The following is a 16,790-nucleotide window of genomic DNA, read 5'->3' as shown; positions in this document are numbered from 1 at the left end:
ATGTTATTAATACAATGTGTATTTGATATCACTCCATTATCTGCTCTTCAGTGATCATAAAGAAAAACAGGAGAGGCTGATGTACCATTTGAGATTTGTTTATTTTGTTAGCATGTTAAATATATTTTATTCTCAGTAAATCTGTTATAATTCTGGTCGCTTTTTTCAGCAGAACAAATGCTACTTTAAGCCCTTTTGAATTTGACATATGCTTACATACATCTTGAAGTGTCCAAATGTCATACAGATACTGGGCAGGATATTATCTTGTCTTCTAACATCACACTGACAATCAAAAACACAAAGTAAAGAGCAAACATAGTGAGCCCCAGCAGTTTGTTCATTTTCCACTTACAGACAGCGATTGAGATAATCACAAATAGGAGCATGAGAAAAAGGAGAACAATTGCACAAAACAAACCATTGCTACTGACTGCAACTGGACTGAGCCCATTGAAGACAGAATAAAGGAACCAAGGAACTGGCAAACTGTAAGGAAAGGAAAAATAATTGAAGTAAATGTTTAAAGGCAGCTCATTTTCTGCATCATAGCCAAGCAATTTTCCCAAACTGTTACAGAAAAAAAATGCATGATTGCATCCAGTGTATCTCAGCATAAATCTAAAACTGATGTTGCTCTTGTAAAAAAAAGCATTTGGGCAATACTTGCACCATTACAATGCAATCCAAGAGTCTAAAAGGGTTTTTTAAAACAGTACCTATGAACTAAGTGTCTCAGTGTGCTATAATAAAGATGCAAGTGCCGAGGCTTTATTGATGAAAGATACAGGATCTGAATGTGTGAATGACTGGATATGCATTCTGTCTGCAAATCTTTGATGTTAGCCAAAGATTTGCTGTGTTCGTGCCTTAAAATCAGTAATTTTCTGTTCATTCAGAATTAGGTGAAGATGTTGGTGCTTCTGAGCTACATGCCATTATTTTAAGCTGCAGAACAATGACCTGAAATATTAAATTTAATATTCAATCTGCTGCACTAAGTAAGAAAGGTCTGTCTTTCATGTCTAGGTTAGGTTTAAAGGAGAAAGTACAGGTGAAATGAAATTAAGACCTTCTTTAGAATAAAACCAGCTTGTTTTGTACTTAAGAAATGTATCCTTCAGCTAATACTCACCCAACAGTGATATCGAAGATGTTGCTGCCTACTGAACTGGAGACGGCCATATCGCCCAAGCCTTTCCGTGCAACAATAACACTGGTGATGAGGTCAGGGATTGATGTTCCTGCTGCCAGGATGGTTAACCCCATAATTTCCTCTGATATCCCGATTGTTTCACCAACCTAATACCGCAAAGTCAGTCAGGTAGGGCTGTTAGTTTGGGAACATGGAGTTTAATTGGTCTGTGTGTATTTTAGGTTTCATGCTGTATTTGAGTTTAAATGTTTTAAACCCCTTAAGCACAATAGCATTTTTTCTGCTTTATGGGATGAAGGCCTAGATTTCATAGTGTATATTGATGTCAGTTTCACTCTGTAGCATAGGGCATCTGATCACAGGGTTGCCAAGATCAAGTCAGTCACAGCACAACCCTTCTGTCCTAAGTTCACCTCTTCTGGATCTACCTTTCCCTCTCCAAATTGAACATCAGCTACATCTGACCCGAGGGCTTTGGGGAATGACAGGTTTTGGATTTGTGGCTTGATCAGCTATACTGCGACTGTGCAGTATATCACTAGATACAAATTGTGGGTCTGTTTCTACAAGATGCAAAGTATTGTTTCCCAGAGCACCAGGTGAGCATTAAGGCAATGAGAGTTGAGATCATACAGCAGCTTCCAGGACCAGAACCTGTATTTTCCCAGAATTGTAATTGGGTAAGTAATAATTATGTTCTGCACAGAAGCATTCATCAATGAAAAGGCAGGATTAAGATAAATCTTGATGGCACTTTTCCTTTCATTGATGCACAAATTCCCTTAGAAACTCTCAAAAAAAGCATGAGCATTTGCCAAATGAAAAGAAACTGAAAATTCCCTTTTGGGTTCTAACAAAACAAAGTTTCTACTGTTTTGCTGGATGACTGCAGCTGTAATTCTTCAGATAAAGAACAGTGATACTGTTCCCTCTCTCTCCGTCTACTTGTTCTGAAATGGTCTTGTTTGCAGAGAGAAAATAAACCCCTCACCTGGTGAGCCCACCACACCATGAGGTACGAGAATGCAGCAATCCAGAGGATGGATCCAAAAAACGTGATGACAAAGAACTTCTTGGAGTCCTGTTAAAATCAAGTTTGAAAAGAAAAACATGGAGAAGTTTCAAGCAAGTTAATGATCCTCAATGAAAATTATTCATTTGAAACACTTCACTGCAATGAATTGCTTTAACATGGAGCCTGGTCTCTAGTTGTATTTAATTTTTGTCAGCTTAATTAGATGACCGATACTTGCTGGTCATTTGTGGTTTATTAAATTAAGCCTCTGGAACTCTGCTGTTAATGCTGCAGCTCCTGTATGCAAGGGCTCTAGATGTGGACAAGTAGAACTGGGGACTTTAGCTGAGAAGAAATCTATAGTTCAGTTAATGAATCCAGCAGCAGAAGGAAGATAGATTCTTACTGGGTTTCTGACGTCAGGCAGAGTGCTCCAGAGAGGAAAGACAATGGGAAAGAGGAAAAGGTAAATAGCTTGTTTTTTCCTAGTTTCTGGCCATTCAAGAGATAATGGCTGGTCATTTTCATCATCATCATCTGTGCTGTCATCATCATTGTCTTCCTCGCTCTCTGAGCTGCTGTCTTCTGAGGAGTCGCTGTCTGAAGAGGGCTGTCAGTCAGCAAGAAAGGGGAAAAAGCCAATAAGTTTTCACACGATCAAGGAGCTGCACCGGGGCCTTGCCTTGGCAGAGGTTACACTTGTAAAGTGGCTGAGGCACCTGCAGCCCCCATCTTCCTGTTGTGGGGCAAAATCCAGGCATAACCTATCTCAGGGCCTGTGTGTTTATGTTAAACGTGTGCCTGTTGTGTCAGTTACCTAGAAAAAGCTTTTGGATGGGGTTTTGACACAGATGAAAGGTTGACGGTTTATCTTTGAAAATCTTCCCTCATTACAACGGCCAAATTGCATTAAGTGAAAGGAGGGATTAGGGAAATAAAAAAAAACAGATACATGTACTGATGGACACAGCGCAGATGGATACTGTTATCTTCCCTTGTGCTGGAGTAGCTCTCTGACCTCAGAGAGTCATTTGAGCAGAAATATTATACGGTGTCAGTTGGAGTCATATTTTGATTTGTCTTTGTAATTTTAAATATTTCAGTTAACACCTTAATATATCTCATCACTGCCCATATGGTCCATTTATAGTCATCAGTTACAGGAAATGGGTTGGGTCCTGTCCCAAAAGCTCTAGAGAGAGGAAAAAGAAAATACATGTGTGGTTTGGTCTGGAGTAAACAGTTATTGCCTAGGATGCTTATTTAGATACCTGTCCATCTTGCAGTGCATCTGCTTTCTCTTTGTCTTTGCTGGGTTCAGAGTCACTGGCAGGGGTTACCTGCACGGTGCTTGGTGCCTTCTTGTCCTCTTCTGCTGAAAGTGATAAGAAGGAATACGGGTTTCAGTCAGCATCAGGTTGTCACCTTCCCCTTGACCAGCAGGAAGGTTTGAGCTTCCAACAAGAATGTGTGGTGTTTCATGTCAAACCCAGCCTGATTGCCTGGGTTTTCTGTTTGTTCTCTCTGTCTTCTGTGGTCTGTGATTGGTAAAAGCCTGGCAGAAACTGGTCTACCTGGCACAGAATGATACTTCGATGATCCTATAACTTTCTATCTGGAACTGCTGTACGAAGCACGTGTAACAACAGGGAAAGGCTAATTATCTGATCTACAGATGATGAATGTTTCTTGGTTTCAGTCCAAAGATCTTATTAAAGCCATCCTTAGAAGCCAGACAGGATGTAAAGCTTTGCTTCCCCCTTTTTTCTAGTAAAGCATGGCATTCTCCAAGGCTTCTGGGAAATGGCTGCTAGGTGCTGCCAGACTTTAATCACTGGGTAGATATTCAAGTGCAAATAGGAAAGTGCTGACACATACAAGGAAATGTCTGCAATGTCCTCTGTGCTTTTCCTGTGTTACCTGTGTAATCAAGAGGAACATGGCAACCTCTGTGCAGAACAGTGTAGAAATACGGATAACAGAGCAGAATGGAAGGAGCACCTGACACACTGCTCTGTCACAGCCAGGGCCCTTTTCAGGCTGCTGCAGTTTAGGTTAAGGGATCCCCTCTGCATAGTCAAGCCTGTCAAGTCAGTGGGGTTGTGATATCTCATTAATTGTACCTGGATGGAGCATTACAGGGTATCTTATCCTGAAAAGGGGAAGTTGATCCTCTACAGTGCTTCACAACTGCTCTAGGGAGCAAGGCTAGAGGGGAGATCTTCAGAAATGTGTGTTTTCAGTGAGTGCCACTTGGGATTTCTGAACCTGGCCCTTGAGGGTGTACACGTGGGATACTTTCAGCCCGAAGTGGGAGACAGAGTGATAATGCTTTTGGAATGTGTGCGGTTCTATCTATGCACCAGCAAAGTTTGTAGAACATGTCACAGGGTGAAAATTCATAGCTTAGAGAAGTCAATGTGGTGCTGAGAACCCACACCGAAAATTTACTTGTTTCTTAAGCAGCATTTTCTCCAAGTTTGGTCTCATTCAAGGCTGTGAGGTGTGTGGGCAACTGCTGTCCTGCAGCACAGCGCTTGTGGAGGTGGGACCTTCCACACAAAAGGTTCAGTGTCCCAGCCTTGCTGCCAGCACAGGCCCTGTCGTAGCGCAGGCTGCTGCTGCTTCTGGATCAGCTCGGAAAGCCTGTGTATCAGTAGCAATATAGAAAAACCAAAAGCTATTAAAAGGGAGGTTGCACAAATCCTTACAGTTGATATGGACAAAGTCAGAGTGGCTTTACTCTCTGGAGGAACTTTTTGTGCTCTCTTGTGAATGCCAGATCTCCAAGCTAAAATGAAGGTACTTTGTTTTAATGAACACCTCATTTGCAGGGCCTACCAAAGATCAGCAGCATAGCAGCACCCAATTACTGTCTGTAATAGCTTGACCTCCCTTTTCCACCCTTCTCGTGGCAATTCATGCTACATCCTTGCAGCACTCGCTGTTTGGATGCTACCTCACTAACCACTCCTGGACTCCTGGGGGGACGGCCTTTATTGCCCAATGTTAGCGCATACCGATTGATTTCTGCTGCATTATTATAGCAGCCATCTGTGACCAGCAATAATAGAAAAATCGTGTTAGACCATAGTGTTTCTTTGGCAGCCCTTGGGTGTTGAGTGCTGGGAAGCTGAGGGATGGCAGTGCATAACAAAGCAAACAGTACTGACTTCTTACACTCACCTTCTGGTTTTGATCCTTGTCCAGCCAGGGTCTCTGCTTTGGCCTTGGTGATGTTGCTCAGGATGTCAACTCTGTCTCTAAATTTTGCTGTGGATGAGAAGAGTACACTTGTCATCAGCTGTGAGCAAGGGAAAGCCTCCACCTTCCCTGCCTCCCCCAACACACACATGCTCTCTTGCCCCTTTCCTCTTGCATGGATTGCAGTCAGTGTCGACTTGAGAATTGTCTTTCTGGCTGTGGCCCTAGGTTTTGGCTGGTGTTAGTTGGTTGTAGTTATTATATTTAAATGCTTAGTAGTATGGCAGTTATGTCAGCAATCTGACATGTAACTAATACTTTCATATTTAAAAGAGAATCTGTAGGGAAGAGAAATCCTTTCCAGTTCAGTAATATAGGGGACAGTGTACTTCATAGGAAGGAAATGCAGAAAGAACAGAGGAGGAGTTTTGATGCAATATCATTTTGTTCCCAATGGACTGTTGAGTTTTTCAGGCTAGGTTATGTGCAAGTTAAACATGACGCCTGGTGACCTGATGAATAAAAAATGTTTTATGTTCCAGATATCTGGAAAATTATTGATTTTTCAAATATACAAGAGTGCTGGAGTCAATCAAGACTCCTGATATTCAGGTTCAACATGGTCCCGGCTGCAGTGTAGCATTCAGTCCTGTATTTATGGGACTGCTGAGAGCTTCTTCCACTGTAAACTGTCCTCGGCTCAGCTGAGCTGCTTTGTAATTGTTTTACAGAGAACAGTGAAAAGGTGTCTGTCCCCACAGTTAGGTGTTGTGCTCAAATATCTTAAGTCCTACTCACACTGAAATTGAGCAAATCATCAGCTCAAAGAAAAGGCTCCTTTTGCTCTAATGTGTACCCTCTGTTGAGTTGCCTATCCACTGACTGAGCCAAGGTTCACAGGGTTTGCACATGGACACTGGCCACAAGACATTAGCCATGCTATGCTTGACTTGTGTGCAGGGCTGTAAATTCATTTCCTCGGAAAGTTTTATCAGACTGATTTAATCTACTAAACTGTTGACTGTGCAACCAGAACATGCTGTTGTCATTTGCCTCAAGGGCAAGGCCCTGACACTTTATTCATCACCATGATATTGAGTTAATAGAAAGAGCAGGTCCGAGGCCCTGAGCCACTCAGGCAGATCTACCGTTCTGAGCTGAACCTCGTGAAAATCAGCAGACACTGGTATACGTTCAATAACTGGGACCTGCTCAGACATTAAGGCCTCTGAGGATGAGTCCTGTTCTGGTAAGAATCCTCTTACTGTCTGACAGAAACATTTTTTACCAGCTGGAATTTCCTCTGAACACTGGAATGGCTGGATAGTGACGGAAAGACTGGCTGGGACTGAAGAGCCTGGCTCTTCCATACTCCTTGTCCATACTGAACCCTACCAGAGAGGATGTGAAGCACTTTGCTGCATTTTCCATCTGTTGATGCTAAGCAGAAGCGTGCCCACCAGTGCAAGGCAATGAAGAGGTGACCTGTTGCTCCCAGTCTCCTCTAACCACTGGGTAACCCATCTTTCTGTTTAGCTTTTCCCAGAAATCGTTGCAAAAGCTTCTGTCAGCAGGGTCAGGGCGGTCAAGCTCAGCCTGAAAGCGATTATATAAATTAAAGCTCCTGGCTTCCTGCCCTCACCTGGGCTGCAGGCTGCGAGCACCAACCTGAGCAGAGCCTCTGAGCATCTCTCTGTCAGGATAAACAGATTGGGTCCAGGCCACTATCCAGTTTTCATGAGATCAGCCTCTTAAAAAGGTGTTAATTCCTCTGACACACATTTCATGCAGGATGGACTGAGACTGGAGGAAGAGCTGGCTATAAGCTGGCCAGATCTGCAGGTCAGCATGGGGAGGAAGGATATCTGTCAGCTCAGTCTTTGCTGGTGCTGGGGATTAGCTGAGCAGGGCAGCGTGCTGGCCCTGTGGGTGTGCAGTGCTGCACTGGCTGCCCTTTCACTGAGGACTGCAGGTCCCGGGAGTGTTTGCTGTAGGTAACTCTCTGCCCTCTGGTCTGAGAGCCTGTCACACGAGAAAAGCAACAAAGCTGGTGAAGGGGCTGGAGAACAGGCCTTATGAGGAATGGCTGAGAGAGCTGGGGTTGTTTAGCCTGGAGAAGAGGAGGTTGAGGGGAGACCTCATTGCTCTCTATGACCACCTGAAAGGAGGTTGTGGAGAGGAGGGTGCTGGCCTCTTCTCCCAAGGGGAGAAGGACAAGGACAGGGGACAGGACAAGAGGAAATGGCCTCAAGCTCCGCCAGGGGAGATTTAGGCTGGACATTAGGAAAAAAATTTTCACAGAAAGGGTCATTGGGCACTGGAACGGGCTACGCAGGGGGGTGGTTGAGTCACCTTCCTTGGAGGTGTTTAAGGGACGGGTGGACGAGGTGCTAAGGGACATGGTTTAGTGTTTGACAGGAATGGTTGGACTCGATGATCCAGTGGGTCTCTTCCAACCTGGTTATTCTATGATTCTATGATTCTATGCCTGTGTCCAGGGGCCTTTCAGGAAGATTTCTGTCCTATGGATTGAGAGCTTCCAGGCTGGACTTAAGGTGACAGCTTGAGCTTGAGTTTGGCTCTTACATTTAATTCTTATGTTTAATTAATTCTTTGGCTCTAATATTGAATCTAACAGGACTAACTTACAACATGAACAGCAGGAAGGATGTTTTTCTTTAAAATTTGGTATGGACCCAGGGTATTTGGGGATTCTGATGTCTAAAAGTAGACATAAAAAAAATTCATTACTTTTTTTACCCCTTGGTATCATGATTCTCTTAAAACAAGTGATTGAATGCTAATGAAACAAGGAGAAACTGTAGCTGCCTTCAGTCTTCCTGCTCAGCTCTAGCCTGCGACATTGCCTGCTGTTTTATTCCAGTCTGATTTCCAGAATCTTTAGCTTGTTAACTGGGGCATACTGAGGGTAGACATCTCTGTGGGAGCCTTTTTCTTCATTTAAAAGTAAAAGCAGGCTTCTATCTTCTTCCCTGTATGACTAGAGTTTAAAAAATAATCTGATGGTAAGATTGGAGGCTCAGAAGTGAGAAGGTCTCAGTCTTTCTAAAATTCTCATTCCCTTTAATTCTGCAATAATTCCCTCTGGTGTCTAACCAGAACTTGTTGAAAAGATCTCATGTTCTTCTACACACTTTCAGAGAAAGGGGAGGAAGGAAAACTGAAGTGGCTAAAAAGTAAAACACCACGTCTCCTGTAGACAGAAAAGGACTGAAGTAATGATACCTTTCTGTTATAAAAAGAAAAAAGAAACATTCTGAACTTAAACCACTGTTCAAATGAGAAATGTTGTTTCATGCAAGGGATGTTGCATTAGGAACAGTGAAACAAAATTTGTGTTTCAGACTACTGCCTCAGGAATTTGCTTTTGAAGGCCCAGTGCTGGCAGTTTTTCCATGTTTTTGGTCTCTTGCTGTCCTAAAAGAGCCTCTCTGCTGCCCAAGTAAAATGCAGCTGTAGGATAAGGAAGGAAACTCTACAGAGATCCTAATAGTAGGTTAAGTTAGGATCTGCTGAGAAATCATTGGCAACCTTTTGCTTTTGTAGAGTATTTTTTACTGCAGCCTCTAAGTGCTTATGCTACAGGCACTGGCAAGGAGGAACAAGGATCCTTAACAAAAGATAAATTGCTTTGGGATCATCTTTTATGTTGCAGCCTAGTTACAGAAATGTGTCCAGCACATACAGTGATGCATAGGCTGCAAAGAGAAGAACTTTGGTGGCGATCAGTTGGAACTAGGCACCCAGCTGTCCTGGGGTACCAAAGGGCTACAGTACTATTAACACAAAGGCTGAGCTTGCAGTCCTGATGTGCCTTTTGGTTTCAAATCCTTTTTCAGAGTCATCCTGGGGAAGTCACTTCATCTTTCTGGCCAAGATCCTCGAGGCACTTAAGCTTCTCAGTCTATTCATAGATGATTCTTTTTCTCCAGACTCCCTTTTCTTTAGGCATGAATTTATCAGGGTAAGGAGTGTCTCTTACTAGGTACATGGGACCTGGGACATCAGCTCCTTGATTCTGAGTGCTGTGATGTTATAAAATTGGTAACTTTCTTTATCATTATCTTTTCTAAGGAGCTGTCTCTGTTCTAGTAGTGTGGAGTGAAACAGGCAGGTACCTGGGGCAGAGGCTTTGCCTTTATCTCAGTGGCATTAAAATAGTAAAGGTTCTAAGAAATAACCTTTTGGAGGGATTGCAGCCCATCCTCACATTACCCCTGCTGTCAGACCTGCTTATGTATATATGCACACACTCCCATCTAGTGGCTGCCTCATCCAGAGACAGCAGCTCAGTCTGCCCAGCTGAAACGAGAGGGGAAGTTTTCTTTCCGAGAAGCTCCGAACCACTCCCCTCAGCCCCATTTGTTAGATATTCACAAACTGCGGTAATTCAGCCTCTTAAGCCAGACCAGCAGTTTACAACTGCCTCGAAACCCTCCCGCCGTGTATTCTGGGCTGAGCTGGCTGGGGCAGCACTGAGCACACTCCTTGGCCTGAGCTGGCATCCTCAGGTCCCCACAACTCCTGCCGAGGGCCCAGGGTTGCACCAGGACACCAGCCTAGACCATAAAGCCAAGTGTGTGCTGGCCTGGCATGGGAAGATGCTGAATAAAGGTATTTAGAGGTGCAGGAAGGATGAGAAGGCACTGGAGGATCTCTGAGGAGCCACAGTCCCTCTGGCCTGGTACTTTCTGATGCTAAAAGCATGTCTTCTTGTAAATTCTTGGGTTTACCCTTGTGCTGTTGATGCCACCTCTGGGGGGGACAGGAGGCAAGGACAGCAGAGCAAGCCCTGATGAGTCTGGCTCTTGTTAAGCTACCTTTAGTAACATGATGGATGCCTTTACTAAAACCTGTCGAAGTGGATATTCATCTGTCTTGCCATCCTTACCAAGCCTCCTTTGTTCTCTAAATCAGTTTGTGCAGATAGGATTTTGATCTGTAGAGTCCTTTTTGTAACCTCTGTGATAGACATGAGAGGTGTTGATCTGCTTAGCTTCAATCTCTCTTTGAATGGACAACAGATAATCTCTTTAGAACAAGTAGGGCGGTGGAGGGGCTGAGCATGTGCTGAGCTAGGAAAGAAAATCTAAAAAAAAACCGATCTTTTTTAAACATGCTTCTCCATTTCCTGGAAAATGAATCTCTATACTCGTTTCGTATTAAGGTTGATATAAGGCAGCACATTAAAAGTTTGTGAGCGAAGACTCTGGGTCTGTCTGGAAATGCTGCATCTCTGCACCCTGGGCAGTTTAAAAGAAATTGTATTAGTCCTGAGCTGATCAGCCCTGGGGAGTTGGACAATAGCCTGCAAAGTGCTCTGGGTACAAGTTATCATGACAGTGATGATACTGTAGCCTTGCAGGTGGGCTTTTACAGGTGCTCACTGTTGGTCTAAATCAGATATGGATTGACTCAACCATCATAATTGGAAACTGCTGTGCATTTTAAATCTCATTAAGATTTTAAGCCCAGTCAAAATGATATTTCTTCAAGGGTTTTAACTTCTTTTTCCTCTTCTTCAGGTTTATGCCTTGTGAGGGCCTGTGTGCACAACCAGAGAGGTGCATAGGTAATGAGCTCTCCCTGTGTACATATTCCCACTGCAAATGAGACTGATAGGTTGAACAACTCTTTCTCAAAAATGTAGTCAGCATTAAATGCTGCTGTCCCAAGGGTGGGGTGAGGTCTGAGCTGAGAAGAGGAAGGAAGATGTGACACATTATGAGATGGAGGGAGTTGGTGATTCCTGCTATCAGAGGGATAGCAGAAGACACGGGATGGTAATGACCACCACTGCTGGTAGGGGCTCCAGCAACAGCAGCTGCTCCACATGCCCTCATCTCCTCTCAAGCTTCAGTACAGCTACCACCACAGCAGCAACTGGTTTGGCACAAGCAAAGTAAGATATGGCAGGACCAAAATGTAAGGTGTTTGTCCTTGCTAGCTATGTGGTCAGAAGGGGTAACTCCCGCTGTTGTAGAGCTCCCTCCACCTAATGTTATCTGTGATGTTCAAAGCTTCATTTCAAGGGTGAGTTGCTGGCCTCCAACATCCTGACTTAACAAAGACTGTATTCCCAGTTACGCTGCTCTGCGCTCAGGGCTGCAAAGCCAACTCCCTCAGATGCAGAGCATTCACTCACCTTCTGCCAGGGGGTCCAGGGTGTGGATCATGAGTTGGAAGATGGTGCTGCGCATTTGAGAGTTGTGTAGGGAGGCTGAGCTGCTGCCTCGCTGTAAAGCTGATGCAGGCTATGGAAAGGTACAATGCAGCAGTCAATAGCAGTTTCCTCGTCAAAACTTCTCCACTGTTGGTTCACCTTTACCCCCAGAATGCATTTTTACAGAGGCTGATTTCTCCAACCCAAGGAGCAACCCTGGCATGGATTTTTAAACAGCCTCTGCATTTGAGTTCACAGGATGGCTGTCAGTGCCTACCGTTCACAGCAAGAGACATGCTCATAAGGTAGTAGGCCAACCTGTCCTTAGATCAGCATCAATACAATGTCATTATAAATTACAATACTCAAAGTATGTAGTGCTTTTAGTCATAAACTTATTAATAACTGTGTAGATTTATATGCCGATAAAAGGTAATGCTACCGTCCTGTCAAGTGTCCTGACTCAACTCAAAAGCTCTAGTGCTATGTTCTTATAGTCAACACCAGAGTCCTAATGAGCTTTTGACTGAATGTTAATTAGTACAGGTAGGTTACGTGCACAAAGGAACAAACAGCATTCATTCGAGGAAGCTAACACCTGTATTTTATGTACATATGCAGCCACTAATTCAGATCAGCCTCTCCATGTAACGGCTGGCAGCCACAGAGAAGACAAAGGGGCAGCAGTTTAACCAGAAGCAGAGGAATGAGCTCTTCAGTGTTGACTATGCAGAAGGGCAGACCCTACAGCCTCTGCTTTGGGAGCTCAGGAGGAAAACTGACCATGAAACTAGGTAAGAAAAGCCATGCCCTGATTTTCTCCATGCTTATTTACATCAAGGAATTAATAGCATTCTGCTAGTAAAATCCACTTCAGAAGCCTGAGCCATCTCTTAATTTTGATAAAAATTCCCTCAAGGACACAACTCAGTCAGGTGGCCTCTTAAGTAAGCTGTGGGTGTTGTGCCAAGCATGGCTGGTTCTTTGCACCAAGTAGGATTTGGTCCAGGTTTCTTGACACAGAAGTTGACACCTTTATTCACAACCTGACATAGAGAGAGGTTCAAAATACATTGGCTTCAGATCCCTGTAAAGTTGCTTAGACCTACCTGCAGCTTCTTGCCATCTGCTGGCTTCTTTGTTCCATCATCTGCAACTGCCCCACTGCTTTTCTGCATGCAAGCAAGAACAAAAGTGATTGAACATCACTACCACTTCACCTGCTTTTTCAGGATATAATGATAGCTCTTCTGAGTATGCCTGTGACACAGTGAGACAGCTAATACATGGATGCAACTGAAAAAGCTGTAGCTATGTGCTCTCCTTAAACCATGTGGCCTCCAGGAGAAACAGGATTCTACCTACAGCTCCTCAGTGATGATGCAGGTAACTGGAGGTGGACTCAAATGGCCTCTGCCATCTGGTTCCTATAGATATAGGCAGCTCTGGACTTCAACCCCAAACATCTGTACCCTGACTCTTTTTCCAGCAGAGGCAGAGTGAAGGTGCAAAGGGGTATTTTTTTTCCAGTGATCAGCATTATTTTCCATATAGGTAATTTATTTCTCCCAAGAGTGAGAGACCAGCAACTCTTTGTCATGCTACTATATGCTAGTGAGAGTTCTCTGTAAACTTCAATTACAGGGTTTTTTTTTTCTTCAGCCTGAACGGTTGGATTTCATTTGTGATGATTGGTGATGTCCACAGTGATGTATGTGTATAGCTGCAGTATATTCTGCATGTATCCCACTAGAATACAACACACAACCTTTCAGGACTCCCAGCTTTGAGTCCTGGCTGAAAGACAGACAAGGAGAAAAAAAGTAAAGCCCTTTCTTGATTCCGCCCCACTTCAACTATCCTCACCCCTCTTCCTTTCTTTCCTTAAATTATGTGGAGTGCCAAGACCACACAAAGCAAAGCATGCTTGAGTGCCTGTGACGCACATCTGACTAGTAAAGCATGCCAAAGCCAGAGGACTATCTGAAACCTAACGGTCTCTGCTCAACAGATGGCAGTAGCACAGGTCAAGAGGACAAAGATGCAGTAGGGGAAATGAGGAGGGACAGAGGAGGAAGAAGTAGGTAGGCACACTCAAGAAGACAAACCCCCAAGTGTTCTGGAGACCACATCCTTGCCAGATCTTCCAGTCTGGAAGGGTAATTGGCTGTGGGGACACATTCAGATACTATCTTTGTGTAAGCAGTCAACACTTCCTCCAAAAGACAATCAGTGAAGGGCCTTGGAATGCATGGTTACAGCTACAGACCTCCGTGTTTGAGCGCCAGAGGCACATGGAATTGTGTTTCAGAGCACATACAGCTGTGGTCAGTGCACGGAAACGGGATTTGGGCATTTTGATCTTGTTGCCAAATGGTGACTGGGAGAGGTGGTGATGGTTGCTAAAGGCTGCCAGATCCCTTTCTGTGCTGCAGGCTGTTTAACAAGTGACACACCCAGCAACAGAATGGGGAAAAGCGAATTTCTTCCATCTCTCAGTTGAAAGAGGCTTGGGCGGTGCCTCTTATCCAAAGCCTTTTTTTCCTCTGTTTAACACAGAATTGTCAAATGCTGTTCCCAGACTAACAACATGTTCCTGTGTTTTTTCTGAAACTCCTTTACAACAACGGAGTGAGCAAAATCCCACGCATGTCTTTGAAAGTACGTAAGTGACCGCAAATGGTATCTTTAGTAGCTGCATGGGTAAAACACCATTTTAGAGGTGTTCTCTAATCTCTTACAATCTCTGCTATCTAGATTGCATTTCCCTCATTTTATAACCACAATTATTAATCAGTACCTGTATCCCGAGGTTTTGTTTGAATGTGCACTTTGTGAAGGAGATGCAATTTTCTCTTGTGGTTTATGCTACAAATTGTTTCCAACTTGCCCTCTGAACAATAAGGACACCAACCTTCCGTATATGCTCTGCTGATGCTGCCTGCACAGCACTTAGCTTCTTGTTCAGTTCCTGCTTCACCCATTGTTCTAGGTACACGTTCTGTTTCATAGTGAATACATATGTAGCATAAGCAGTCAGTAAAAGGAGGCTTTCCCACCAATCAATGACACTGTCTAGAAAAAACAGGATGAGCATCAGTAAGTCTACAATGTAGAATGAGATGTCTCTAAATAAGGGCCACCATGTCAGGTGGAGTATCTCCCTTGAGAAGACGGCACAGGTGCCAATGACAAAGAGGATATTAAACACTGCTGAACCCACAATGGTACCGATGCCCACATTGCTGTGAGAGATGAAGACACCTATGAGGGAGGTGAAGAGTTCTGGTGCTGATCCACCTGCTGCCATGAAAGTGGCTCCAGCCACATCTTCAGAGATCTGCAACTTCTCTGTGATCACTCCCAAAGCGGGGACAAAATACTCATCACACACTATGGCCAAGGCCACAAATACATATATCATGCCAAAGATGTGAAGTACAACCCACCCTTGCCTGCGTTCTTCCACACTGAATAGGTCTTGGGGATATTCTCCTTTGGACTCATATGGTGGCTTTTCATCTGGGGAGATTTCACTGACATTTTCTTGCTGTGGTGTTTTATCCACTGATTTAGTGATGGGCACTGTTGGCTCAGGATCCACAAATACACAGTGCCTTATTTTGGGTGCTGCTGTGGCATTGCCTGTTATGGCAGTCTTGTTGCTGGAGAGGTCCCTGGAGGTCACTTTGACAGCATCTGTGGGTTGGGGTGCTGTGTGTGGTGCTGGAAGGGCAGAGGGGCTGAACTGGAGCTGATAGAGAGAGAGGACCAACACTACAGCCAGCAAGAAAAAGATTCGGCTCCGTTGTAGCCGTCTTCTCCGTGGTAAATGCATTTCCTAAGGGTTCAAAAATCGGAGCCGTGTCCAGAAGATACTGAAGACCTCTCTTGATCAGTGGTTTGCACTTACATCCACCATTGGAGGTTCTAGCTGATATTAAGTGTCAGGAGTGAAACTGCATGACTCAAAGTGTAGGATCCTGCAAAAGAAAATTTAGTGTGAAAAATAAAGTACTGCAACTTCCCACAATTTGGGTAACTACTTTGCTGACTGCTTTCCTTTTTTTCAATTGAAAGAAATGGACTTAAATGAGTAAAATCAGATCTAGATTCAGGTTTCACTCTTCTTTTTTTTAAATGCCTGGAGGCTATGCTGATTAATAAACATAGGTTTGGTTTAATATAGCGAGGAGTTGTCCAAGACAGTCTAATCTGAGCTGAATTCTGATCCCGCCTAATGCCCATATCCAGCACTTATTAATGTTTGTGGCTTTCATTAAGTCCAGTTGTTACTCTGTATTATTAATGATTGGGTCAGTATTCTGGTGAGGAAAGGATATAGCTTCTGTTAAGGAACCTACTTTAAACTGCTAGAAAAGATGATGCTCTGAAGACAAGGTCATGCTGTTAAAACCTCCCTCCAAAAAGACCAAGTAACCTCAACAAGAGGGTGAAAACTGCTTGATAGTCCCCAACTCTGTTGTTTCCTGGCTCTCCAGTCTTGCACTCCCACAGAATACAAACTAAGCACTGGAGAGCTTTTTTCCCTCAGTTTGAGAAGAGCAGGAGGAAGACTTGGTTCTAGTAAAACTGCAGGTGCTGAATATCCATTTGTTTCTATGATTACACTGTTTCAAGCCCTTTCTGTAGAAATCAGAATTGGCAAAGTGGAATTGTAAACATACCTTTTATTGGGGAGTAATTAGCATATCTTGCATAACTATTTGAACAGCATTTAGAAAGGGAAAAGAAATTGTAAATGCCAGAGTGACAGAGCCTACAGCTGTGACAGTATGGAGATAGTGATTTGGGGCTGGACAGAATTTACCCGACAGCACTAGTTGAATGTTTATCTTAGAGTACCACTCTTCATGGATTTTTTTTTTCCCCCAGTGTGGGAATGTTGCATTATTCTTGAGCTGGATGTGGATCACAGTTTTGTAAGCCATTCTCAGATAAGCTCTTCATACATACAAGTTATCGCACACTTACCCTCTTGCATAAGACCCAGTGAAGTAATCAGCCTAAATTTCTTACAAGACAAGCATTATTATCTTCTTTTAAATAGTTGGGAGGATCACTACAGCAACAGTAATAGAGGGTTGTGGGAGCACCTAGATAAACAGATGATATAACCTTTGCTTTCCATATGTTGAAAGAGCATGAACATGCATATGGCGCAACTGCATAATATAGTATGTACAACAAAGTACGTATTATTAGAAAAG

At 43.7% G+C, this 16,790-nt stretch overlaps 1 protein-coding gene across 2 annotated transcripts; it reads right to left on the bottom strand.

The window, feature by feature from the left end:
- Window positions 1-239: 239 nt before the first annotated feature.
- Window positions 240-15,397, bottom strand: SLC24A1 (solute carrier family 24 member 1). 2 transcript variants are annotated; one of them, XM_069866385.1, is made up of 9 exons: window positions 14,474-15,397; window positions 12,669-12,731; window positions 11,542-11,650; window positions 5,358-5,444; window positions 3,443-3,546; window positions 2,578-2,781; window positions 2,148-2,237; window positions 1,136-1,302; window positions 240-489 (listed from the first exon to the last, which is right to left on the bottom strand). In XM_069866385.1, the coding sequence occupies exons 1-9, from the start codon at window positions 15,395-15,397 to the stop codon at window positions 240-242; spliced, it is 1,998 nt and encodes a 665-aa protein (XP_069722486.1). The 2 variants fall into 2 exon arrangements, with proteins under 2 accessions (XP_069722486.1, XP_069722487.1); XM_069866386.1 differs by having other exon boundaries at window positions 3,443-3,543.
- Between the last annotated feature and the right edge of the window lie 1,393 nt (window positions 15,398-16,790).

This window comes from Phaenicophaeus curvirostris, chromosome 12 (genome assembly GCF_032191515.1).
Source record: "Phaenicophaeus curvirostris isolate KB17595 chromosome 12, BPBGC_Pcur_1.0, whole genome shotgun sequence".
Classification (NCBI taxonomy): Eukaryota; Metazoa; Chordata; class Aves; order Cuculiformes; family Cuculidae; genus Phaenicophaeus; species Phaenicophaeus curvirostris.
The sequence above is the reverse complement of the archived record's forward strand: the minus strand, read 5'-3'. Positions and strand labels throughout refer to the sequence as shown.